Source organism: Pinus tabuliformis, chromosome 4_1 (genome assembly GCF_031772625.1).
Source record: "Pinus tabuliformis cultivar Carrire ecotype Pingquan chromosome 4_1, CPIR1, whole genome shotgun sequence".
Classification (NCBI taxonomy): Eukaryota; Viridiplantae; Streptophyta; class Pinopsida; order Pinales; family Pinaceae; genus Pinus; species Pinus tabuliformis.
In genome coordinates, this window is record NC_142303.1 from 311,598,769 (window position 1) to 311,625,503 (window position 26,735).

At 37.6% G+C, this 26,735-nt stretch overlaps 1 protein-coding gene across 1 annotated transcript; it reads left to right on the plus strand.

Annotated features, from left to right (window-relative positions):
• Positions 1-6,706: 6,706 nt before the first annotated feature.
• LOC149175533 (uncharacterized) lies at positions 6,707-7,978 on the plus strand. Its single transcript, XM_089421158.1, has one exon. It carries the CDS (start codon positions 6,707-6,709, stop codon positions 7,976-7,978), a length of 1,272 nt encoding a protein of 423 aa, XP_089277284.1.
• The last annotated feature ends 18,757 nt before the right edge of the window (positions 7,979-26,735 follow it).

Below are 26,735 nucleotides of genomic sequence, written 5' to 3' on the forward strand. Positions count from 1 at the left end.
ATAAAATTCAATACGGAAAAAATTCGACATTATACATTTTACAAATACTTAATATTTTTTTTTTTAATATTGGATTTATCTTTTTTTTTTTCTATTTTTTTATAAGTCTTATCCATTGTAAACTGAATTTTGCTATTTTATAATTTTTTGTAATATAAAAGTTACTGTTTTTTATTTTTTTATAAAAGTTGTCGATTTGGAAGCTTACCATTTTATATCTTTTATAATAATGAATTTTTCCATTCTATAATTTTTTGTAATATAGAAGTTACTGTTTTTCTATAAAAATTGTGGATTTGGAAGCTAACACGATATAGAAATTAGATTTTTTCTTTTTATAAAAGAGGTACCAATTTGCAACTAATTCATTATTTCATAATTCTTGTTAAAATAGAAGTTATATTTCTTTTAGTTGCAATTATATAGAAATTATTAACTCATCTCTCAATATGTATAAGAGCTATTTATATTATTTAATATCAATGATAATATTGATTTATTTTTAATTAAATTAATTATTTAATAAAAAATTTAGATTTTTATATTAGCAATTTATTTTCTATTATACCATATTATGTGGTAGAATAATTTGTAAATAATGTATAATAAAATATCAAAATCAAACTAAAATTAAAATAATCAAATTTCTAACCAAATTTCTAATAATATTTAATATTTTATAGAGAAATTTAATAAAAATCATTTTTTTATAATATAAGAATTATTAATTTTTATTTTTATTTTTATGTTTATAAAAATTATTGTTTATTTTTTTCCAATTTTCTGATTAATCCTCACATAAAAATACCCGAAAAGTTAAAAAAAATAAATATCACTAAAACTAAAAAAAATAGCTGCATTATTTTTATAAAATTTCAATTCTCAACTTTCCCTGCTTTATTTTATAAAAGGTAATTGAAAAACTTGATTTATTCTTTTGTGATTTTATTTAGCAGTGATTTGTAAGTGTTTCTATCAATGGTTACACAGAGCCTACACAGCCACACTCTTCGTCAAGTCAGCGGGAGCAGCACAGTGGACACACTCTTCGTCAAGTCAGCGGGAGCAGCACAGTGGACGCTGGAAATAAAGTGATAGAAAGCTTTGACCAAAATCTTTCACCGCTGACCTGTACCGAATTGGACACTGACGAATTATTCGTCGTACCGAACCGAATCAACGAATTTCCGAATTCTTTTTGCCGGTACGGCCGAACTTGGTAACTATGATTTAAACATAGGCTCGACTTTGTAAAGGGGGATTCAAATCCAAGAAGAGAGGCATTTTTTTCTTGCATACACAACTTATTTGTAAAGGGAGATTTTAAACTCATTTGCACTATTGTGGGTGAGAAGAGAGTCTCTTTTGCAGAAAAGAATTGAGTCTTATGGAGGCAGAGGATTGGCACTCTTGTAGTTCTTTGTTATTCGAGGAGAATAATTTTTTTCTTTTTTGTAGATTAATGGAGTATTATTTATTTATGTAACCAACAGCTAAGTACTATTTTTTTGTTATGATCATTATTGAATAAATTATTCAATTTCAATTTAATGGGCATTATTGTTTCATTTTAAGCATTATTGTTTGAATGCTAATAATTTATGGTTAAATTAAAATCTTGTTAAGCTATCTTGCAGGATTAAATGTTAAAAATTTGAAACTGAATCTAACATGCGGACAAAGGGTTATTGATTTAAATTACTAATTATTTATGAGCTTAAAGTAATAATTGTTTTCAGTATACATGTCATGTTATTTGAACTATTTCAATATTGTGGCATGAACTTATTGTTCTTATGTAATTGCTCCACTTGAATTCAGTGGTGTTAGTGAATAGATGTTTGTTAACTATTTAGCAGGCATTTGTTTGAACAAGGATTAGGTCTTGGAACTATTTCCCTAACCTATTACTTTTATCCTATTCCAAATTCAACATTTTTCTATTTTGTTTCCCTTCCTTTTACATCTTTCTCTTAGTTGAGACAAAGATCGATATCCCATCCCAAATGAGATAGATTATTTCCTTTTTGCATAGTTTTGCATCTGCATTTAAGTTTTGTAAAGCCCTCTCTCAAAGAGGCCAAAATTCATTAAATTATGGCTTCATCAACCTTCAATTCGATCAAACCTTTGTGTTGATCTTATTCTTCAATTATCTTCATTAAAGGATCAATATAAAGGTAATGTAATTTATTGTATGTTTTGTATATATAAATTTGTTCCTTTTATTAACTTTGTTTAACTTCGATCTTTTTATAGTTTTATATTTTTTATTTATAACATTTAACTAAAGAAGTAACTTTAACATTTTATTAGATTTAGTTATTTCTTTTATTTTGATCAATAACATTATATATGAGATAGACTATAATAACTAGATTTTTTATTAGAATAATAATATGACCTTGGGACTAGCCTTTTTCTATTATAATAATAAAATAGATTATATAGAGGTAATAATACAATTATAGATTAGATTATCAACTTTCTATCATATCTTGTATTTAGTTAATATTAACCTAAGCCTAGGATTTATATCAACATTAGAAAATTTGTAGTAACATAGACTAATATCCAATATAACTTTAACACATAGGCTAGTATAATATGTCTAGGTTAGACTAACACTTAGATTAGGATAAGATAACACTAGGTGTGGTTTAGCTAGCCATTAATTCAGCAAAAGGATTTACTTCTTTGCAAGAGCTTTGTAAGAAGGTAGATGTGATATTTCTCTTCCCGTTGGTAAGAAATAGAAACATCACAAGTTAGAAGGAAGGGAAAGAGGGTAATTGGACCCAATTGAACTAGTAGGAACCACCATTCCAAACTGAAATGAAGATGATTTAAGTTCTCAGAAAATAAATTCAAAATGATGATTTCTTTTCTAGTTATCATTATTTGCAACATAGTTATTGTATGTGTCAACCTGTTTGAATACTTACTAGTTCAAATATTAATAATAAACTATATCATGGAACTCAAGGGGTGTCCTCAAATGATTGGTTAATTATTTTGGTTAATTATTAAGGTGAGTTTAGAAACTACTACTCATCCTTTTCATAACATTCATTACCATGAAAATTCTTGTAAACTATGGGAAAATGATGTGATCTTTAATATCCATCATGATATTGATGAACTTGGATCATTTAATTCATTTTCTAAGAACAAACCCATTTCTTTCTATTCTGATATGGATCATCAACCTCATTACAAGTTTTTGATATCAATCATGACAATCTTAAACACAAAACTTGTTATGTTAAAGGCTTGATACAATCACCTAGTGACCCTCTTACATTTGTGGATAATCATGGGTTGACTATTTTCCTTGATTCACATGTACATATAACCTATGCATCTAAGGATCATGCTTATTTTTCATTTCCTTGTAATGATCAATATCTCATAGGGGAAAAAGAAAATCTTCTAATTTTTTTGGGACAATTAAATTTAATTCTTTCAGTCTTATGCAGTCTTCCGAGGTCACTCTTTATCAGATTCTTAAAGGTGATCTTGCTAACTCTTTAGCTTGTACATATTTTGATAGATTTTATTTAGAATTTGAGGATTCTTATAATAGAAGGTTTTTTAGTTATAGATTCCTTTTGTCTTTATTCTTAGGAATTAATATATGTGTTGAGTTCAACATTTTTATACATAAAATAGTATATGCTTCATCACTTTTACTAATGTATGTAATGTATATTTCTGCAAGGAATAAAGTGATTACTTGGTTGCATTGGAAATATGACTATACATAGTAATTTTATTTCAAAAGAGTTAGGATACGAATAAATTTAGCTTTGTTTAGTTTGTTTTTATTTTATTCTAAAATGAACCAATTAGGGTATTTTAGTGAATAAGGACGAGACCTTACAATTAATTTAATCGGCATCTTGCTCATTTTGAGTTTTTTATTTGTAATTTTGTTTTTACATTTGATCAATGGTAAACCCCATATTCTAAGATGTTAACTCAAATATAGTACTCATTTATACCTTTTACAAACATAATTGCATTAGTAATTAGAATTTATGTTTTAAATAAAAGTCTAATTAATAAAAGGGGCTCACGAGACAAAACTTCAAGTTTTGGCATACAATATTTTATCATTTAGTACTGATATGTCAGTGCCTTTTTATTTTATCGTATGAAGAATCCTTGTAGAATTGCTTAGAATTTAGACCTAATAATTTGATGATCTTCAACAATATACAAACTTAGAGATAAATGTAACACGTCTTGCCTTTTTCTATGTAATCCTCATACGAGGATGTCAATATTCACAAGGTAATTTGGTATGCATTTCTCCTAGGTATGTGTACATTTTGATATTTATCTTCCCTTAGTCCTTATTTTTCTTTTACCTATTTTGTTTCTTCTTCCTTTTGTAGGTTTTCGTTGATTTGATTTGAGGATTTGATCTTGCTAGCAAAAGCAGCCATCAAAGAGCAATCAATATTCAAGGAATTTCATTTTCCTATTCCTAATTTTTCTTTTTACATTATTTTGTATTCTTTTGAAATTGATTGTTGGTATTATTCTTAAAAATTTATTTGCAAAGACTCACAAATTAGTTTTTAAGCAAGATTTGCAAAAGAAATAAAGTTCCTACTAAAGCATAGAAGTGGAAAATACAAATGCATAACTTTAATGATCGATATGCATTTAAATAAGATCCTCAATTAATAAACTTCCTTACAAGATAAGATCTTCAATTTTAACATAATCATCATTTTATATATTTTATGTTAATTTCTTTTATGTTATCTTGTAAGATTTATCTTAGAGCTCATTCTCTTGATTGCTTTGCTCCTGATTTGCTAGCATTAGTCTCAATTTGGTTTGGATTTGTTTTCATTTCACTTTTTCAATAAAAGGGGGTGAAGGTTAGTAAAGTTTAGGTCGTTGGAGGAGAGAGCGGTCTAGGGTTTTGAGAAAACCTGCAACGGCGCAGAATACGCAGAACGAAAATTACCAGGAGACTGAAAGGATTCCCCTGCAGCGTAACAGAGCTGCAGCACATTAGAAAGGCGCAATGGAAAATCCGCAGGGGAGGGCATCAGAGCCCTCCCCTCCGCTGAACGATCCTGAGCAAACTGTAACCTTCGGAACTGTTGACAAGGAGATTCTAAACATAGGGAAAAAGCATCAAACTGACAACATCGATACGGGAAATCGAGAGGACGAGGACAAAGACAAAAGCACATAGGACGGGAGAGAAGCTCCAAAAGAGGGTCAGAAAATTACATCCACCACATGCCGACCAGTAGCCAAAGAACGGCCACGAATAGAGCTGCCGGGAGACAAGATTGACAGACGAATAGAGTACATGAGAGATCATGCCCTCATAGGGAAGTTTATAGGGTTCTGGCCTACGGAAAGAGCCTTAAAGGGTTGGATCGCCGCGAAATGGAAACCCAAAGGAGAGGTTACTCTGCAACTAGGGCCGAAAGGCTTCTTCACTGCAATCTTTTTTTGCCTAGAGGATAAATATAGGATTCTGGTAAACGGTCCTTACTTCTTTAACTCAGCAGGACTGTATTTGAGAGAATGGATTCCAAGATTCAATCCAGATAAAGAAGATCTCACATGGGCGCCGGTTTGGATCAGACTATACTCTCTTCCAGACGAATATTGGGACGAGGACATTCTCAAGGGCATAGGAAACGGAGTGGGGGAATTTATCAGAGTAGCAGAAGAAACCAAATCGCGTAAGTTCATTTCCTATGCCCGAATATGTGTTTTCATACGCCTGAATGAAGCCTTACCAGAATCGGTTACTCTAGCACACCGAGATGAAGAATGGATCCAACCTCTCGATTATGAGCACGTGCCCTTTCGTTGCAGGAAGTGCCATGCCTTGGGGCATCTTTTCAGGGATTGCCCTTTAAACGCCAAAGCCAATACCCCTGACCCCTCCGAACCCCAAACCCAAGAAGGCTTTACCAAAGTCCCAAATAGGAAACGCGCGCATAAAAAGCACCAGAATGGGTTTACACCCCAGCAAATGAGTTCCCATGGCCCTGAAACCAAGAATAGCTTCGAGATCCTTGCGCAGACCTCAGATGAGCAGCCCCTGATTTCTGAAACAAACCTCTCTCAGCCCTCTTCATCCACCCATCCCCCCCCCCCCTCTTCCCCCCCTTCTAACTCTCAACCCCCCATTATCATTCCCACTATCCTCAGCAGAAGTCAGAAAGATACAGCAGAGATCCACAAGAACATGGAAGTCGATGGAAAGGCAGAACTCCCTCAGAATCCAGAGATCAACACAGAGGATAGCAATCAAGTGCAACAAATGGAAGAAGAGCCAGAAAGCATAGATCTAATCGGCCTAGACATTCTGGAACTAGAAGCAGCATGCAAGAAGAAAGCATATGACTCAATATCAGAAACCCAACTCAACAAGTTGGAATTGGTCATCTCAAGGGCTTATCATCAGCACTTACTGGGGATACAACCAGGAAGCCACTGGGATGGCAACCTTCACCCAAAAGAAACCAAAAAGAGAGGAAGAAAGACAGATCTTCAGAGAACGATAGAGATTGGGAAAATCCTGGTAGACTCAGGCAGGTATGCTAAACTGACGAAGTACTACAAACCCTCTATCAATTGTTGAATCATGAAGCTCGTATCTTGGAACATAAGAGGGCTCAACGGTCCTGGAAAACTCAGAATGCTAAAAAACATGATTAAAATGGAAAGGCCTCAGATGTGCTTTCTCCAGGAAACCAAGTGTAACAGTACCACTCTAGGCAGTATACTCTCTAAAGCATGGCCAGGCTGTCGATCAGTTGCAGTTCACGCCTCAGGTGCCTCAGGAGGGCTTGCTATAATATGGAATACCCAGGCGGTATCCCTTTCAGATTTTCACGCCTCTCATAATCTCATACAGGCGGAATTTCACATATTGGGGACCAATATTCATGGCAATCTATCTAACGTATACTTCCCGCAAGATATAGGAAGCAAAATCGCGCTCCTTGACACAATAGAAGTTCTGAATAGTAACAGGAGGTACCCTTTGTGGATTATTGGAGGAGATTTCAATATGATTACTAAAAGCGAGGAGAAGAAAGGAGGAAGAAGCAGATTGGAACCCGAAGTTGAGTGCTTCAAGGACTTCATCCAAAATGCATCTCTCATAGACTTGCCATTCTGTAATGGCACTTTCACTTGGAGCAATCGCAGAGCTGGCAAACATCAAATCGCCTCTAAACTGGACCGCTTCCTCATCTCAGACAACGCGGTTCATCTAGGAGGAGATATCTCAGCAGCAATCCTGGCGCATACTGGATCGGATCACTGGCCGATTGCTCTACAGTGGCAAAGACCAGGTGATCCGACAAAAAGACCCTTCCGATTTGAAGGTTTTTGGCTCACGCACCCTGCATTTAAAGATTTTATTGAAACCACCTGGGCATCCTTCGTCCCTCCTGAAGGGTCAAAAATGTACCAGCTACAACAAAAGCTTCGATATCTTAAAAACCACCTCAAAAGATGGAATAGGGAGATCTTTGGGAACATATTTAAGGCTCAACAAGAATTAAATCAGGAACTAGTGGGGCTCCATCAAAGAATAGTCACGGAGGGGCATTCGGAAGCCACCCTGAATAAGGAACGAATCATCCACAATCAGCTCGAGGAGAGGAGGAAGCAGGAAGAAATTTACTGGAAGCAAAAATCGCGGGTTAGATGGCTGAAAGAGGGAGAACGTAACACCAAATTCTTCCACAGAACCATAGTGCAGAGGAGGATGCACAATAACATACCCTTCATCCAAAATCCAGAAGGGGCAAAAGCAGAGAAGCATGAAGATATCGAAGAGGCACTCCTCAATCACTTCCATCAGGTTCACCAGAATCATGTAGAAGATCGACAACAGGCTATTGGAAAGATAATCAGCAATGTACCTAAGCTCATCACGGAGGAACACAATGAGCTTCTCCTTCGCCCTATTCTCCCCTAGGAAGTGGATGAGGCAATGTTCCAGCTTAAAGAAGGTAAGGCCCCTGGCCCAGATGGATTCACCACCACTTTCTTTCATGCTTTCTGGGATATGATAAAGCTGGAGGTTTGGCAGATAGTAGAAGAATCAAGGACACTACGCTGGATACTTCCCTCCCTCAACTCCACCTTTATTACTCTCATACCCAAAGAGGAGGACTCTATCACCCCTGTTAAATTCAGGCCAATAGCACTTTGTAATGTCATATACAAAGTTATATCTAAAGCTATTGCAAACAGGCTAAAACCCCTCCTACCTCTGCTCATATCTCCTGAACAGTCGGGGTACGTGGAAGGGCGACAGATAATGGATGGCATTATCCTCACGCACGAGATAGCTCACTCCCTCAAGCACTCAAAGCAAGCAGGTATGCTTCTCAAGCTGGATCTCTCTAAAGCCTTCGATAAACTTAGCTGGACATATATTCATCATATGTTAAAAGCTTTTGGTTTCTGCTCCATGTGGATCCGCTGGATCATGAGTCTCATCACATCCACTCACTTCTCCATTCTAGTAAACGGTATCCCCTCGCGCCCCTTCAAACCCTCTCGGGGTATTAGGCAAGGGGACCCCCTCTCCCCCTTCCTGTTTGTTCTTATGGCTGAGGGTCTTGGCCGGCACATCAAACATGCCCTCCACTCCCACCAGCTCAAAGGTATTTCTGTCCACAACTCCCCTGCTACTTCTCATCAGCAATTTGTTGATGATACTATGCTTTTTGGATATCCCTCTGTCCAAGAAGCCTCATGCCTTAAATCCCTTCTCAATGATTTTTCTGAAGCCTCTGGCACCAATGTCAATTGCAACAAATCTCAAATTTTCTTCTTTCACACTCCTCCTTCGGTCAAATCTGCTGTTACTCGTATTCTGGGCTTTCCCTCAGCAACCCTTCCCTCTAAATACCTCGGAGCCCCTCTCTCTGTCTCAGCCATAAAGAATCCCGCTTGGCGCTCCCTCCTAGAGAAGCTTGATTCTCGCCTCAACCTCTGGACTCACAGATCTCTAAATCTTGCTAGTCGTGTGGTGCTCATCAAGTCTGTCCTTCAAGCCATGCCTCTTTACCTGTTCACAATCCTTGCAGCGCCAAAATGGGTTCTAAAAAGAATAAGGAACCTTCAGCGTAACTTTTTATGGGGCAGCTCGGCATCTAACCGCAAATGGGCTCTGGTCAAATGGTCTACTGTCTGCTTGCCAAAAAACAAAGGTGGCATCGGGCTTAGGGACCCAGAGCACAGCAATTCCATAATGAATGCCAAGATCTGGTGGCAGTGGGTTACCAATTCAGAAAAGCCATGGGTAAAGATTTGGACTGCCAAATACGCCGACAATAGACCTCAGGAAGAGCTCATAAGATTCAGTCCTACAGAAAAGGGGTCGCTAATCTGGAATGCGGCCAAACAGCACTATCAGCTAATACAGAAGCACAGCTTCTGGGAAATAAAGAATGGTCGCACGGCAAGATTCTGGACAGACGCTTGGAACCAGATGCCTAAGCTTATCAATGTACTTCATCCATCTCAAATTCCTAACAGGCAGGATCAGCAGCAGGAAAAAATACACCAATTCTGGATGCCGGAGATAGAGCACGGATTCAGAAAATGGAGACAGATCAACCATATACTCAACGGCACAAATACTAGGGAGGCAGAAGAACTGGAGAAAGAGTTAAAGAAAAGAAGTATCAGGCATGATGAAAGCAATGACATCCTAAGATGGGGTTACCAACCCAAAGGGACCTATACTACTTCTGAAGCTTACAATCTGATCTGCAACTTCCCCACTCCCCCGGATCCAATTTGGAGCAAAATCTGGGGTCTCGGATCATGGCCCAAAATCTCCCACTTCCTCTGGCTGGTAGGACATAAAAGAACTCTCACATGGGATAAACTAAGAAGACGAAACTTCCAAGGCCCTTCAATCTGCTACAACTGCAATCAAAGTGAAGAAACGCTCCAACACCTCTTGGACACTTGCCCTCTAGCCAATTGGTTATGGGAAAAGGTGAGCTTCAGATGCCAAAAAAAATGCAGAGGGGAGAACGACATCATCAACACCATAAGACAATGGCCACAAAATCCATACAAAAGCGAGATTCTTAATTGCCTATGGAACATCATTCCCGGATTAGTCCTATGGAACATCTGGAAGGAAAGGAATAAACGTATTTTTAAAGACAAGCACTCTCCAAAAGAAGAAATTTGGAACAGGCTTCTAGGGAATCTCAACGAAACGCTGCTTCTTCGATCATGGACAAAGGAGGATCTCCCCTCAACAGATAATGAGAAGAGCATCTACGATAATTGGCAACTGCACCTGCCTCAAGATAACTACAAGAATGGTCCATCTAGAAGCAATATCAAGGACAATTGCCTATGGAACCCCCCCCCCCCAAGCACTCTTATAAGCTCAATTTTGATGGGGCTTCCAAAGGAAATCCGGGAGCAGCTGGTTTTGGAGGAATATTGAGGAACCATGATGGTATTCCTCTGCAGGTTTACTATGGAAATATGGGATGGGATACCAACAACTCTGCAGAGCTTGAGGGTCTCTGGCAAGGCATGCTACTCGCCCGGAATCTCAACCTTCAACCCCTGATTGTAGAAGGCGACTCCCAAATCCTTATAAACATGGCAATTCGCTTACAGAATGGCTCTCAAGCCAGGAAAGTGGCTTCCAGCTGGAGGCTAGAGGCCAGATTGGATGCCATTGCACAAGATTTGCGCAACAATAGGGCCATTTCCTTCAATCACACGAAGAGAGGGGGTAACAAGGTGGCTGACCTCCTGGCCAACATAGGGGTAGAAAATGAACAGACCTTCCTCTCAGGAGATACAACTATCATTCCTAACATCCTCCAGGTCCAGGAATGTGAAAGTCTGATCCAAAGAGAGGCAGTCTCCCCGGATGCGGGTGCCACGACTGCAGAAAACGAGGAGACACATGACAGGCATGTGTTGCCTCAGGCGTGAGGACATTCCCCTCTGTCAGTACGCCGCCATGGGATATATGGCAAGGCTCATTGCAAGTCGGCATTCATTGCCGCATTCAAGTTACTGGGCTGATAGCAAAGAGCCGTTATGGTGCTCAAGGAACGAAATTTGGTTGCAGGGCCTAGAAAAGGCGATAAGGGGGGCCAGCACAAGATGCTTCATGCTTGGCATTCGGCATTCTTCGCTCAGACGCTTGTATGGTCTCAGGCCCTCCGGGAGACATCATCCTCTGCTACACTGTTTACTGTATGTTATTCTGGGACTGAAAGGCCTCTGTGTGTATTCCGCCCCTGTTTCATCTCTAGCCTCCCGCTTGCCTCTCCGCCAATTCCGCCTTCCCTCCCCGATCGGCTCTTTGGCCTCAGTGCCCTGACAACAATGGTCCCGCCTCGCGAGCGATTGCTCAGCAGACGAGGCACTTCTCGAGGAAGCTCATCCCGGAGACCAGCTGAGGATTCTCAGCCCAGATGTTGTCACTGCCCCTGCCATAGCCCTCTTGCAGCTCGTCCTACCCAACCCAGGCAATTCTTGAACTCCTATAGCTCTGACCCGGACTTAATTCCTTCGCCGGCATTTGGCTCAGCCATTTTTGCTTTCAACAGTTCGATGGTTAGGCCTCGTATCAATGCCCATGTCTCAGTTCTATTTCTGGAGGAGGAACAATCTCTCAATGTTGAGAACCGTGATCAGGGGATGCACCAGGGCGAAATGCCAGAATTGGTCCAGGCCTTGCCAGGGAAGGAAGCGAATTTGGGCCAGGCCTCATTTGGGAAGGCAGTGGACCAGGCCCCCAGCCTTCCTCGGTCCCAGGAAGCATCTTCGTCCAAGTAGGTCGACTTCAACTCTGACTCCCTCCCTTCTGAGGAGGAATTTGGAGGATTCGGATGGACACAGATCGTCGAAGAGGAACCGGAGGAGTAGCAGGTCTCCCGCGCAGCTTCACCAGCCTCAGCGACTCTCAGGTTTTGATTCGGCGTTCGGTTTATATTATCAGTTTTTAATGCCTGTTAGTGTCAAGTTTTTTGAAGCCTCTGTGTGGGATAATGCTGTTGATTTTGTGATGCCCCTGCGTGGGCTTTCTAGACTAATGGGGAAAATATTAATGGAAGAACAAGGAACCCTGGCATGGAAGGTCGTAACTAGTATGGGCACCTCTGCGAAGGTAGCCATTTTTGATCTCAAACATACCAGAGTGCCAAGATCAGGCCTCTGAGGATGCATCTCTGTGACTGTAATGTATTTTTGTTCTGTCTATAATAGATTAGTATTTTAACGAGAAAAAAAATAAAAGGGGGTGAATATTATTATTTCTTTCACCTTGTCATAATCATTAGGAAAGAGGTTTTATTCTTTATATTCTTTTAGTGAAACCTTATCCTTAAGGAATACTTCAATGAAGATGATTTCGTTATGCCCATTTTCTTCTTTCCTAATGAGTGAAGTCCCTAGTTTTGGTTCTTTGTGTTTAAGTATTTATGTCATTTTCTAATGAACTATATTTTAACCCCAATTTCAAGAGAGAAAAATATGTTTAACATCAATTACTTAAGGTAATTATCTCTTGGGGGGAAGTCTAATTAGGTAAATATTATGTACCTTAAAACTTTTTACTAGGTCCCATGCTCTTGAGGGGAAATTTTCTACCCCATCTATTAAGTAATCTCAAATAGATTAACAATAACCATAATTAAACCTAAAAACAAAAATATACAATTGAAAGATAGGAGGTCTCATCAAGAGCCGACTTGCCATGATCATAGGTTTTAATATTGTAACATTACCATTATTGGTCACCAAGCCAAGGGAATGGCTTTTGACTGTAAGGTTGAAAGACAAGAGGTCTCATCACAAGTCAACCTACCATGATCATAGGTTTTAACATTGTGACATTACCATTATTGGTCACCAAGCCAAGGTAATGGCTTTCGACCACAAGGTTGAAAGACAAGAGGTCTCATCACGAGACGCCTTGTTTAATGTGTTAGATGTCGTGAATGGTATTGTCATCAATTGGTTACCAAGCCAAGACAATGATCTTCTGTTGGCATAAAAAAAATCTTAAGATAATCTTTTGCAACTATACATTTATTCGTAATAGATGGAACATTGACACCTAAAAGGGTTAAAAGGAATCCTTGTCGAGACTATAGATTCCTGCTGGCATCAACCGCCATGTCTATGGTATAGAAGTTAATTTGACACTATGTTTTACTTGATTACCTTGTTTACTTGAAAAGTGATTACCTATCAAGTTGACTGTTGTACATACGCATACACTCGATTCATGGGGTAAATTTTTTATAAGTTCATGAACATTGATGGATATGATTTTTGTCTATTAATGATGCATGACAAAGACAAAACTACTAGGATATACAAATTTGGCATTTTGAATCATCTAAATATAATTCCTTCATTTTAAAAAGTTTGTATCTTTAAACCAAAGATAACTAATTCTTCCTAGTTAGTTGCCATTGTTATTTCCACAACCTCTCAATATGTTTTTTTAATAAAATCATGGGGACCCTTCATTTTTCAACTCCCTTCTTTACTGATGTTTTGGTGAATTATGACTTCTATCATAGTTATTGCTTGCCTTTGAAACTTCCAAATATTCAAGATTTGATCATGTTTTGGGTGTATCCTTTATTATGGTTGTCAGAATTGTGATTTTACTCACTTGATTGTGATTCTCACCTTTTGTTACCTTTTGTGATTAATACATCATTCTCTTGAGGGTCATGAAAAGAAAAAGTGGTACCTTTGGTTACCATATCACCTGACATTACCCATTGAGCTTAACAGGTTGTCACCTCATTGGACTTCACATGTGATTCATTTGTCAAAATGATTTCGCAAACCATTAATGAAATATTGTAAATAATTTGTAAATATTAATCATTTTAAAATTAGTTAAATCTATTTAAATTAATTCTTTTAATAACCTAATGAATTCCAAAATTTTGTAAACATTATAATGACATGACAAATAGTTTGTAATTATATATTAAATATATCATAAATTATAAAATAAAACCTACTTTTTATAATTATAATAATTAATATAATTAAAATAATTAATTTTTCATCATGTTGATGATTATGATGATGGTTAATGTCCGCTAAGACCAAACACTGGTCTATCGGACCTAAAGAAACAAATTATTTATTTTGATTTAAGATTTTATTCCTATGCTGAAAAAGCTTGGAGAGAAGCCTCCCGAGCTCACTATAATTTTGACATTGTAAAAGGCTAGGAAGGTCAGTATTGTAACAAAGATTGTGAAACTGAGATCTAATGTGGTTGTACGCAAGGCACTCTAAGAGGAAGTGGTTTTCATCCTCGATGTTCCTATTCTCACATATATGGCAGATCCTTTCCATCCATGGCATTTTAGGAACTGGCCAACGACCTGTTTCACTATGGAGCTCATGAGAATTCATTCTAATCTTTGCTATATTAATTTTCTTCTTTGAGTTAGTTAAAATAGAGAGATACTTTTGATCTTCTAGGCTGGGGTTGATGACCTCCTTATAATAACTTAATTTTCTTTTAGCCGCTAAATCTTTCTCACACCACATTTTTTCTTTGAACTTAGAAGTAACAATATCTTTAATGTTATTTATGTTTTGCAATGCATCATTCTCATTGATCTCCCAATAGTTTAACCAGGCCCTTGTGTCTTTATGCCACCCCCGATTGAGCCTTAGGTGGTTTTGGCTGGAATTTAAAGCTAGCTTAGGAAGTCTATGATCGTCTATGTTATTGAGTTTGTGCTTGTACAATAGAAACCTAATCATAGCTAGGCTTTCAATAAGGGAAATACCTACTTCTATAAGGAGAATATGATAGCGTGTATTACTTTTAATTTTCAGGTTATAAGTTATAAAACACTTCTGGATTTGCTCAATCTTTCTCCATGATTCTTTGGAGATGCTGCAACCCCAAACTTCACAGCGATATAAGATAACAGGAGCGACTAAAGTTTCAAAGAAGAACTTCTTTTTATCCCACATTACAAGGTTTGTTGTTTTACAATTATTTTCAAGACCAAAATAAGCTTTCCACCCCCCATTAATCCTTTTCTCAATGCTATGGTTCCAATTGAGCTTGTGATGAATATCAATTCCTAGGTACTTGTAAGAATACACTTCCTCCAAGTTATTATTGTCATACATAAAATTAGTGCAAGTGTCCTTTTTGGATTTTATAATCATAACTTTTGTTTTGTCGGTGTTAACAGTCATACCCATGGTAGAGCAGAAATCCTTAAGAAGCGTGAGTTGCTTATCAAGATCAGATGGGCACCTTGCCAAAAGAACAATATCGTCAGCATAGAGAAGAAGGATGACGACTATCCCAGCTAAGATCGTGGCATCACATCCTGCTTCCTCTAAATAGCCTTCGAGCTTATCGATGTAAATGCCAAATAGGGTAGGGGAGAGGGGGCAACCTTGTTTAACTCCAATGTTACACTTAATATCTTTCGACCACCCCTCATTACTTTTTAGCTTGGCAATTACATTCTCGTATAGCCTTATAGCGGCAGCTCTCAACTCGAGAGGAACCTTTAGCTCTTCTAATCTATTCCAAAGGTTGTATCTAGGAACCATATCGAAAGCCTTTCTAAAGTCCACAAAGCAACAAAATAAATTGGATTTATCATTACGACATTCCTCCGCAATGATCCTAAGCGTAATGAGGTGGTCTATTGTTGAGTGATGCCTTCTAAAACCTGCTTGGCCTTTAGCCTGCTTACCTTCACTTTCAAGCCATATGCTTAACTTCTTTTCCAAAATACTACCATATAGCTTGGCTAAGAGAACGCTGATCATAATTGTCCGATAATTAGAGAGGTGATTTGTATCCCCACTTAAAAAATAAAAATAATGAGACTATTGTAAATAAAAACAAATATAAAATAAAAATGTAAATATTACTATTGTAAATATATTTAACCTGAATTGTAAATATATTAATTAATACATATTTAACCGGGCCAAAAAGCCCAAAATGATTTCTTTCATATGTGCCATATTGTACTAACATTAACATTGTTTTTTATATTGAAACTTGTGTAAATATGTTTACATTGCGGAGAAACTTAATTTATGCTACAAGCCTGAATCCCAAGGCACAGTACAACACTAATATGACTACGTGTCTCTTTTCCTTTGGCTTAAAATTGGGTCTTCGTCCTACATAATGATAAAGAATTGATTGGAAAAATAGATATGGGATAATGTCCATTAGGGGAAAGAAAAAGAACTACATAAAATCTACTTTGCACACATACTAAAATCCTTCATGGCCAACTTAACAACCCATCACAACAATTGACACGTTGATGCATATCAAGTAAATAGCCAACTTCAATACAGTCAATGCTTTCACCTCATTTTCCAAGCTATAAATGAATTATGGTGCTTATATTAATGTGATTTGTTCTATCTATGTCGCCGAGTGTGGGAATATTTTTCGATATATCATTTCAATGTGCCACGACTTTGATTTAGACATAGGTAATAATTCTGACAATGAAACTAATTTTCTTTGATTTTGTTTACAATATTTTCGTTGCAGGCGAAGACTAGAAAGGCTACAAACCCATAACCTAAATTCCATCCACTTCCACTCGACATTCTCCATGTTCTTCCAGGGTTATTTAAGTGCACCACATATATAACTCGCGCTCATCCTAAGTGTATAGTGTATACCACATTGAGATAACCGAAAACAAAAAACAAAACAAAATTTATTCTTTGACAACCCAGTTGCAAGTTGCCTCGACCATTTTCAAATTTCATTTTAATATAAGTCAGGGTTGTTCCTCCTATGCTTGTGCCTGGAATTTGGTGCCTCTATACTCCAGAGCATATTTGAAATTCTTCCCAAGTTATATCTCAAACATATATAAATCATTTAAAATATTGAAACTTGGATTTTTCAAGCCCGTGCAATTATTTTAACAACATTTTATTTTGGAATGAGCCGGATATAACTCCTCCCGGGATAGCATAACTATGTCGAACTTTTAAAATCCCGAGAGCTGTGCATTATTTTCATGCATTCCTCGGTCTCTTTGAAAATAATTTTAATCAACGTCCGGTCGAAGCCATTATTATATGCAACGGTTTCCGCGACGCAATATCTCGCTTTGACCTCGCATGCTACCACGAAATTTTGCATTTTATTATACAGTTGCATTGAATTGTTGAACTTGTGCTCCATATTTATACCTAAATTAAAAAATAATGAGTTTAACAAATTTTAATGGTCACATATAGCACTGATTTTGCGAACATTTAAATGACTATGAGTTTTTGAAGGGATTTCATGGAAATTTTCTACAAGATTGCACAATAAGACAGAGTTATTATACATATGCTTTTAGCTATTTCAGCAATCTCGGTCAACAAAATTAATTTAATGAACCCAACTAGCTGCACAATAGGCATAATTCCCATGGCTGATGAAAATTAAGATTCAACGTAAACTGAACACAAACATAGTATGGTTCTGTTAACCAAGATCTTATCAAACTCAAGACCGATTATGTCGACTGTAGCACTATGAATTCGCCACTATCCCAAGCTCCCCCATGATCGCGTTATAGGATTTTTGTGATCATCAATATTTGGCCCGATTTCTTAAAAAACACACAGATTTTTCGTCATATTATCGCAAGTAATGGTGGATGAATCAAAGAAATGTTGCATATTCAAGCCAGATAACCACTTCTACTATGCTTAACCCAGACATGGGTGAACACCCCCAGACTACAAGGCTTTACACCACCGATTACTCACAGTTTTAATGAAAAAGTGATGATGGAGAATGCTAATGGACACGACCCTGTGGTAGTCAGCTGCAACTAGTTAAAAGGTTTGTAAATCTATCTCCTAATGCACAGAGAGGGTGACAGCTCTCTCGCATTAAACAAACAGAAACCTGCATACAAATTCAATCATACATCCTAAATTCAAACACAGAGGTGGGATGACAGTCCCTTTAATGCCAAATATCAACAACACATGAATAAATGCATAACAGGCACAGCCTGGAACAAAGAAGAAGAAGTGGACAGTAAGCAATTAACATGAAAAGAAGCTTGCATTAGCTGGAAATGAAGACCAGACGCTGGAGGTATCATAACAGTTATAGTCTTCGGAAGTTGAAGCTTACAGCAAAATAACACTCATTGACTTGATTCCATATTTTTTCTAGGTATATATGGAGGTTGACTACAAAATTGCTTTCCAAACCCATGCGTAGAGGGGTCATAATTGACCACCAATTACATTTACAATCAAATATGGGTCTCTCATACAGTTTGATTGTTTTAATGGACTAAATTACATTTACTAGTACTTTGTTGTCCTTCACAAACAGGTGATAAGCCATGTTTATCTACTCAATAACTGTTGTAGTCATTGAACTGCTCGAGGATCGTCCTACTTTTCCTTGACCATGTTGTTCTTTGAATGTGGTAGCTCATGATTAAATATATAGATTGCTGGATCACCTCTTCCTTCTTCGCGAGCATGGGACAGGCCAAATACACTCAGAAATGCATTGAAAAAGAACAAAAAGCCGAGAAAGAACACTGGCCGCTAGATGGCTCAAATGGATAGTCGAGATCGGACTGCGTGGGCCATCGGATCATGTGAATGAATGGTGGAGATTCGATCTGAGAGGCTATCGGGTAGGTAGGCGAAAAGGAGGATCATGGGCTATTGGATCGTGGCAGGAATGGTCCAACGACTGACAAGCGTGGAAGATGCGAGAGAGTTAATGAGCGGGGAGCCGTACCAGAAGAGCAGTAAGCAGTTTCCCCGCACCACTTTACAGGTAAGGGTGGTTTCTATAACGCGGGGCGCGATCCAATGGAAATGCGACATGTGGCAGGCGGGAAACCACTTCCCCGCGGGTTATATGACGTGTAGGTTCACAGAGCGGGGGAAGCGTACAGTGTCAGATCTTCGCAGGATGATCGGACGGCCATGAATTAGCGCACATGCTTTGGTTGATTTGACAGGTGAAAAGATGTTAAAAGGCTTGCGAACGGGTTTGAATGTGTGTTATTGGGGTTTAAAAGGTTATCAGGCTTTTATAAAGGGTAATGGGGTTTAATAGTGTTAAAACACAATATGACCCGGGGGTTGGTAAAAAGCGATTTAGGCGGGCCTTTATAGTGTTAAAGGACTTAAGCGGGGAAACACAACTTTTACAGTGACTTCAGGCGTAAAACAAAGGTAAAGAAGTTTAAATGAGTTTTGTGAAGAGATTAAGCGAGAAACAGATCTATTGGGAGAAAAAAAGGGATAGAGGGGACTTAAAAGAAAATTAAGAGGATTTAAGGGGAATAAGGAAATGGAGGTGTGGGAGTTATAAGGAGAAAAAGAAAAAAGAAGAAGAAAGCATGAAAGACTGTTGCTAGCCTTATACAATCAAACCAGCACTGCTCAACACCTATTTTTATCCATCAACTGCTAAGAAACATAGCAGTGCTAACACTGGCTCCTTCTGGATGAGATCCTCCTTGTGAGGTCTCAAGAACCTGCAACCCATTGCCTTTCTAGTTGAAAACAAATTAGCCAAAATTCCTAGTGTTCCATTGGACATGGAGTTTACTACATTTAAACTGAAACTGATTAAAACACAAAATTTACAACTTTTAAGGCCAAAGACCTTAAATCACATAGACTTTCAAAAACTGCCCATTAATTGCGCCATCAAAAACTGCCCCTCCTCCCATACTTTTCAGTATGAAGGTGTTGTTCCCTTGAGTCTATGAAATAATGAGAGGCCCCGTCCAAAAAGCATCAGATTTACCATGAGTGCCTTTCTTTTCCTTCAGTGCATCCCATTTCAAAACCAAGTCATCAACCTGAAAATTATTTTTTTTTGCCTTTTTGTCAAAGGCTTCCTTAACTTTACTTTGATGTGCTGCAGCCCTTTCAACCAGCGGTTCTCTAATCTGATGTATTTCTGCTAAATCAGTGATTCTCTTTGCCATATCTTCTTCCTCATCCTGCTCTTCTTGAAGGAATTTTGCCACAGGGAGAGTTAATTGAATTGAGAATACAACTTTAGTGCCATATACCAACTTGAAAGGAGAATGGCCTGTGGATTTTTTAATGGTCACTCTGTCAGCTCACAGTGCATACTTGAGCTTTGAGTCCTAATTCTTTTTATTGTCTTCTAACAACTTTTTAATTATCTTGATCAAACTTTTATTAGAGGATTCCTCTAAACCATTTCCTTGAGGATAATATGAGGTGGAATGAACAATATTAATACCCATTGAATCACACATTTCCACCAGCTCTTTTTCCCTGAAGGCTGCTGCATTATCCGTGATTAATTTATGTCGACAACCAAATCTGTTGAAGATATTCTCTGTCAAAAACTTTATGACCACATTGTGATCAACCTTCCTTGTAGGAATTGCTTCAATCCACTTAGTGAAATAATCAGTGGCTACTAATATCCATTTATGCTGCCCACTGGAATGTGGATTGATTTCACTAATGAAATCCAAACCCCACTGTTGAAAAGGTCCTTTTGCAAGTATTGGTTTTAGAGGCAGGAATTTCTACTGCCGTTTTCCTTCAAATATTTGGCACCTATCACAAAATTTAACAAAAGAAAACACATCAGAAAATAAAGTGGGCCAATAGTACCCAGCTCTCAGAATTTTATGGGCTGTAGTTTTCCAATAATGGTTCCCTCCACATATGCTGTTATGAAATTGCTGCATAACTTCTTTTGATTGTTTTTTGTCCAGACACCTCAAAAATATTCTAGATGGATCCCTCCAGTAGAGCAGATTGTTATTGATGTAATATTTAGTTGCCCTAAGTTTCAAAGTTCTGGCCTGACTTTGATTAAATCTTGAAGGGATCTCTAGCTTCAGCAAGAAATTAATTATTTCAGCATACCAGCTACATGAAGCTAGATTTTCGACCACTAACTGTTTTTTCTCTGTTTCAGTTGTTTCCTCTTTTTCTGCCTGACTATTTTTCTGCAATTTTACACAGGAAATTAATATCTAAAGACCTACAATTTTTTCAGCCAATAACTTGGCAAGCCCCTGACCTCTAACCAGCTTTGTGGGCTTCAGTTCTATATTAAATTCTATCATTTTACAATCCATCTCTCCCTTCTACCATCAACATCAGGTTGTGTCAAGACATCTTTAATTGCAGCAGAGGGTACATATGCAATTATTTTGGAATGAAGGATATAAACTCTAAAAGATTTCAAGGATTTGATAAGAGCATATGTATGTTTTTCAATAGTATCATACCTTAGTTCAGCATCCCTCAAGTTCTTGCTGAAAATTGCCATTGGATGTTCTGAACCTTCCTCATCTATCTACAATAAAACTGCTCCAATGATGTCTTTAGAGGCAAAAGAAAATATGTGGAAATCCTTGCTGTAGTCTGGACTTATTAATGTGGGAGCCTCCATAATAGCTTTTTTGATGGAATCAAATGATTTTCTTATTACCTGAGTCCATTTGATTTCTTCCCCTTTCTTCAACATGGAGGTAATATGCTTCACATATTCAGCAAAATTTGGAATAAACCTCCTTACAAAATTTATTTTTGCCCAACAAAGACTGAATATCCTTCTTTGATCTAGGAACAGATAAAGTCTGAATCGCTTTGACTCTTTCTGGGTCAATTCGGACACCTGCAGTGGACACAACATGTCCTAACAGCATGCCTTCTTCTAAAGAAAATTGTGATTTTTTGGGATTGACTGAGATTCCAAACTTCCTGCACTTCGAGAATACTTTTTTCAAATGCTGCAAATGATTTTGATAGCTGCTGGAGTAAACTGTTATATCATCAAGGTAGATAAGCACAAATTTGTCATTCTCTCCCACAAATGCTCTATCCATAGCTTTCTAAAAGGTGGTTCTAACATTCATCAATCCAAATGGAATTTTGGCATACATAAAAGTGCCCCAAGGAGTGGTGTTAGGCCCCTATACTACTAGTGTAACCCCTTATTGTTATTAGTACAACCCACTTATTATATTGATGTACCCATGTAGTGCCCATATTGTTACTATTGTGCCACATAGAAGCCCACTATTGTTATTATTGTGCCCTTAGATTATTATTGTTATGTCGGCTCTGATTATGTTATGACCCCTTAGACTCCTATATATAGAAAGGTGGTCTTTTTATTTGTATCATCCAAGAATTCTTCATTTATGTAATGTAAAGGAGGTTGCCCTCTCGAAGAGGCTGAATTCTAAGGCATTGATCTATCTTTTCTATCTTTTTTTGAACTGGTTTCATAACATTTGGAATCAAAGCTTTGGATTCTAGGGTTTCGCTGCTCCAAACAGGTCATCATGGCATTTTCGCTATAACGTTTTTTCTGCGACGTTTCAGAAGTTGCAAAAAAAACCCATTTGAGAAGAAATCGTGTTGAACCTCGGTTCCGAATTTCAGAGATTTTTGCGTTATATTTGCGGAGATATGATCTAAGGAAGTTGGTCTATTTGCAAACTCCTGAATTACATTCCAAACAGGTGACCTAGGGAACATCGTCATAACTTTCTCTCTGGGGATCGGATTGAAATTTCGTAAGAAAGTATAGAAAGAGCATGGAATGTAGTTTCTTGTATGAATTTTTCAGATCCAAAGGTCGAAACAGTGACTCGTGCCACGTCGTACAAGTTCGCTTTACTGAACTAGTATATAATCAAGTCACTGTGGGAGATTTCGCATAACTCTTCCTTGGAGAATCCAATTTGGGTCAGATTTGTGGCATGGGAAAGAGGACACAGAGGGCTACTACAGATCACAATTTTAGAACTTAAAGATCCAAAAGTACAGAGTTAGAGCCATTTCAAGATTGAGCTCCTAAAATCGAGAAAAAGCAAGATGAGGAAATTTGAAGGCAAGGATCCGGTAAATTGGATACTTCAGATGGAGCAATATTTTGATCTACATGGTCTACCACTGTTACAAAAGGTATGTATTGCATCTTCATATTTAGAACCAGATCAATTTTTATGGTATGAAGGGCTTTGTTCTCATAAATAACTTGTTACGTGGTCAATTTTCATGGAGGAAATGATAGCACATTATGAGGATACAAAGAAAAACACCTTCTTTAGAGCAACACCACAACAATTGGAAAGAGTAAAAGGGCTTTGTGACATACTGGAAAGAAAAATTATGGAAACCAGGAAGCATACCCCTCACAACTATAAAGATGGAAGTGTTGTTTCTCCTAGCCTTCCACAAGCTACAAGGGTTACACCACAACAATTGGAAGAAAAAAGACAAAAAGGGCTTTGTTACAATTGTGATAGCAAATGCACTAAAGGTCATAAGTGTGCTGAGAAGAAATTATTTTACATAGAATATGAAGAAGAGGAAGAAAAGGATCAAGAAACATCAGAAGAAGAAGATATATGCCAGGACCCCACCTCAGAAAAAGAAGAAATGAATCCAACCATATCTTGTAATTCATTGGTCGAAATTACCACTCCTCAAACTATCAAGATATAAGGACATATCAAGAAGAAAAATGCTCAAGAAGTGAAAGATCACATCAAGCATCAAGAAATGAATCTGACCATATCTTGTAAAGGATTGGAAGAAATTACCACTCCTCAAAATATAGAGATAAAAGGACATATCAAGAAGAAAAAGGTTCAAGCAGTGAAAGATCACATCGAGCATCAACAACAAGTTCGCCAACTTTTAAAGGATAACGGCACATCAGTGCAAAATCAAACGAAACAACAGGTAGATCAACATCGTAGTGAAAATTTTTTTGATGTAGGTGATTGGGTATTTTTACTGCTACATCTCAAGCAAGCTATTTATGAGAAGGAAATGTTGGCAATACTACATGCACTTAAAAAATGGCGACCTTACCAAATGGGAAGACTCTTTAAGGATGAGGATGCGGAAGCATTTTTTTGTGCTATTTCTATTATCCAACCAGATTGGATAAACAAAGCAAGGGATGAATGGAAGAAGGATGACGAAGTATGGCCACTTATTCAAAAGTTGCAAAAGATTCCAATTCAAACAATATTGCCAGAAGTTGAAGGGGAAGGAAAAATCATATTGGAACCTGGAGCAGTCACAAAAACAAGAACCCGACAGCTACAAAATCGATCAATTTCAGAGTATCTCATCAAGTGGAAGAATTTACCCGCTGAAGATTCCACATGGGAGGACAAGAATTTTATACAAAAGCATCAAGAACTACTCAAGTGTTGAGGACAACTCTTTTTGAAGGAGAGGGGCATGTTAGGCCCCTATACTACTAGTGTAACATCTTATTGTTATTAGTACAACCCACTTATTATATTTATGTATCCATGTAGTGCCCATATTGTTACTATTGTGCCCCATAGAAGCCCACTATTGTTATTATTGTGCCCTTACATTATTATTGTTATGTCGACTCTGATTATGTTATGACCCCTTAGACTCCTATATATAGAAAGGAGGTCTTTTCATTTGTATCATCCAATAATTCTTCATTTATGTAATGTAAAGGAGGTTGCCCCCTCGAAGAGGCTGAATTCTAAGGCGTTGATCTATCTTTTCTTGAGCTGGTTTCATAACAAGTGGTAAATGCAGTCTTTTCTTGATCATCTAGGTGCACAACAATCTGATTAAAGCCTGAAAATCCATCCAAAAATGACATCACTTTAGCTCCTGAGACTTTTTGCAACAAATGCTCCATTTTTGGCAGAGGATAGTTGTCTTTCTTTGAGCATTTGTTCAAATTTCTGAAATCAACACACAGTTTGATTTCACCATGTTTCTTCCTCACCACCACTAGATTAGCTATTCATTTTGAATATCTAAGAGGAACTATAATCTTGGCAGCCAACAATTTTTTAATTTCTTTTTCAATCAAAGGAAGAAGCATAGGATTTATCGGTCTCAACTTCTATTTGAAAGGAATAGTGTCTTTCTATAGAGGGATTTTATGATGAATTATGCTATTATCATATGTCTTCAGGTCACTATACTCCCAGACAAACACATCAGCAAATTGCCTCATTAAATTATAGTATTCAGCACTTTGATCAGCAGACAAATGGGTAGACAAATTCACATACCTAGGCTGACCTGGACTTCCTATATCATACTTACAGACTACAGATTGGTCTTCTTTTTGGGCAGCGTTGTAAGGCACATCATCCTGGTCAAATAGTATTTCAAGAGGAATTAGGTCCTTAGGAATATGATTACTAAGAAGTTGGACAATGCTGTCTCTATCAATTTTATTTCTAAGCTGGGACTGGGGATTTTCTTCCAAGGCATCATTCTCTTGGTCAATTTGCATTTTGGAAAATTCATCAATGACTTGAAGGAACCTATTTATCTCATCATCATCATCAAAAACTTTCCAATGATGGACAATATCAGGCAAGGATGGTCTATACTTCACTTGGACTTCATACACTAGTTGGGGAGGCATGGGAGGTATAAACAAACTAGGAGAAACAGCAAGGGAATCAGCAAGTTGATTTTGGGCTCTAGGAATATATGAAATACAGAAATAATCAAATGAATCTTTGATTCTCCACACCTCATCTCTATATGCTTTTAGCCTTGGGTGCTTTGCTTGAAATGTTTTATTTACTTGCTAAATAATCAGGTCAGCATTTCCAAATACCTTTATATTCCTGATTCCTCTGTCTTTTGTTGCATTAAGGCCCAACAACAGTGCTTCATATTCTGCGATATTGTTTGTCACTTGAAAAACTAGCTTAAAAGACAACTGAATGCTTTCTTGTTGTCGAGATACTAGCACCACCCCTGCTCCTGTAGTCTCCCTGAAACATGCTCCATCAAAGAACATCTCCCAACCCTAACTTCCTTGCTTTTCCTCGGCCTGAACTATTGGTTTCCTGAGCTGCAATGAGGCCTTATGAGATTCTTCTATTTGGAGAATACATGCTCCAAAATCAGTGTCCACTTCATAAATAGGATGATTTGTAAGATTCTTCTAATCACTGATGATATATGCCAACTGTGCTTCTCTGTACAATCTCCTGCTTTCCCCTCCAAAAACTGGAAAAGTTGCATAAGATAGATCATTTTGTAGTGTCCCACCTAGTCCCTTAATCCACCCTCTCGACAACAACATGCCAAACTTAGGAGGGACAACTGCTACCACAATATCCATCATCATACTCTTCATGGGCAACTGAGTTAAGGTAATGGCCAGATCTTTAATTAATCCAAGACATTTCACCTTCCTTGAATCAAAAGAAAATAAATCATGATAGGGTCTAGTGATATCAAGGCCTATCTCTTCCATGATAGCTTTAGGCATTAAATTGTGGCTAGCCCCTATGTCTAGCAGGAAATTGTGGAGGATTTTATCATGAATGGTCAAGGAGACATAAAAAGATGGGGAATTATTATCAGCAGGTTCAATCATAGGGTTGAGCACAATGGCAGGCTTGCCGTCTTGCAAATTAACAGAGTCAGTGGAGGTTTGTTTGGTTCCTAACTCAAGGGCTTCAAGGATAGGTTTTCTAAATACTTCATTCTTCACCAACTCTATGAGAGACACAACAATTTTCAATTTCTGAACTTCTGACTCAAATTTGAACAAAGAAGATGATTTATTAGAACTTTTTACCTCTTGAACTAGAGCTTTGAGGATGAGTGAATCCACTGCTGGTCTTCTCTGCTTGATATTTTGTGGTTCTGTT

Bases quoted from the DNA above. Each gene is read 5' to 3' on its own strand.
- LOC149175533 (XM_089421158.1), top strand. From the start codon at position 6,707: ATGGAAAGGCCTCAGATGTGCTTTCTCCAGGAAACCAAGTGTAACAGT.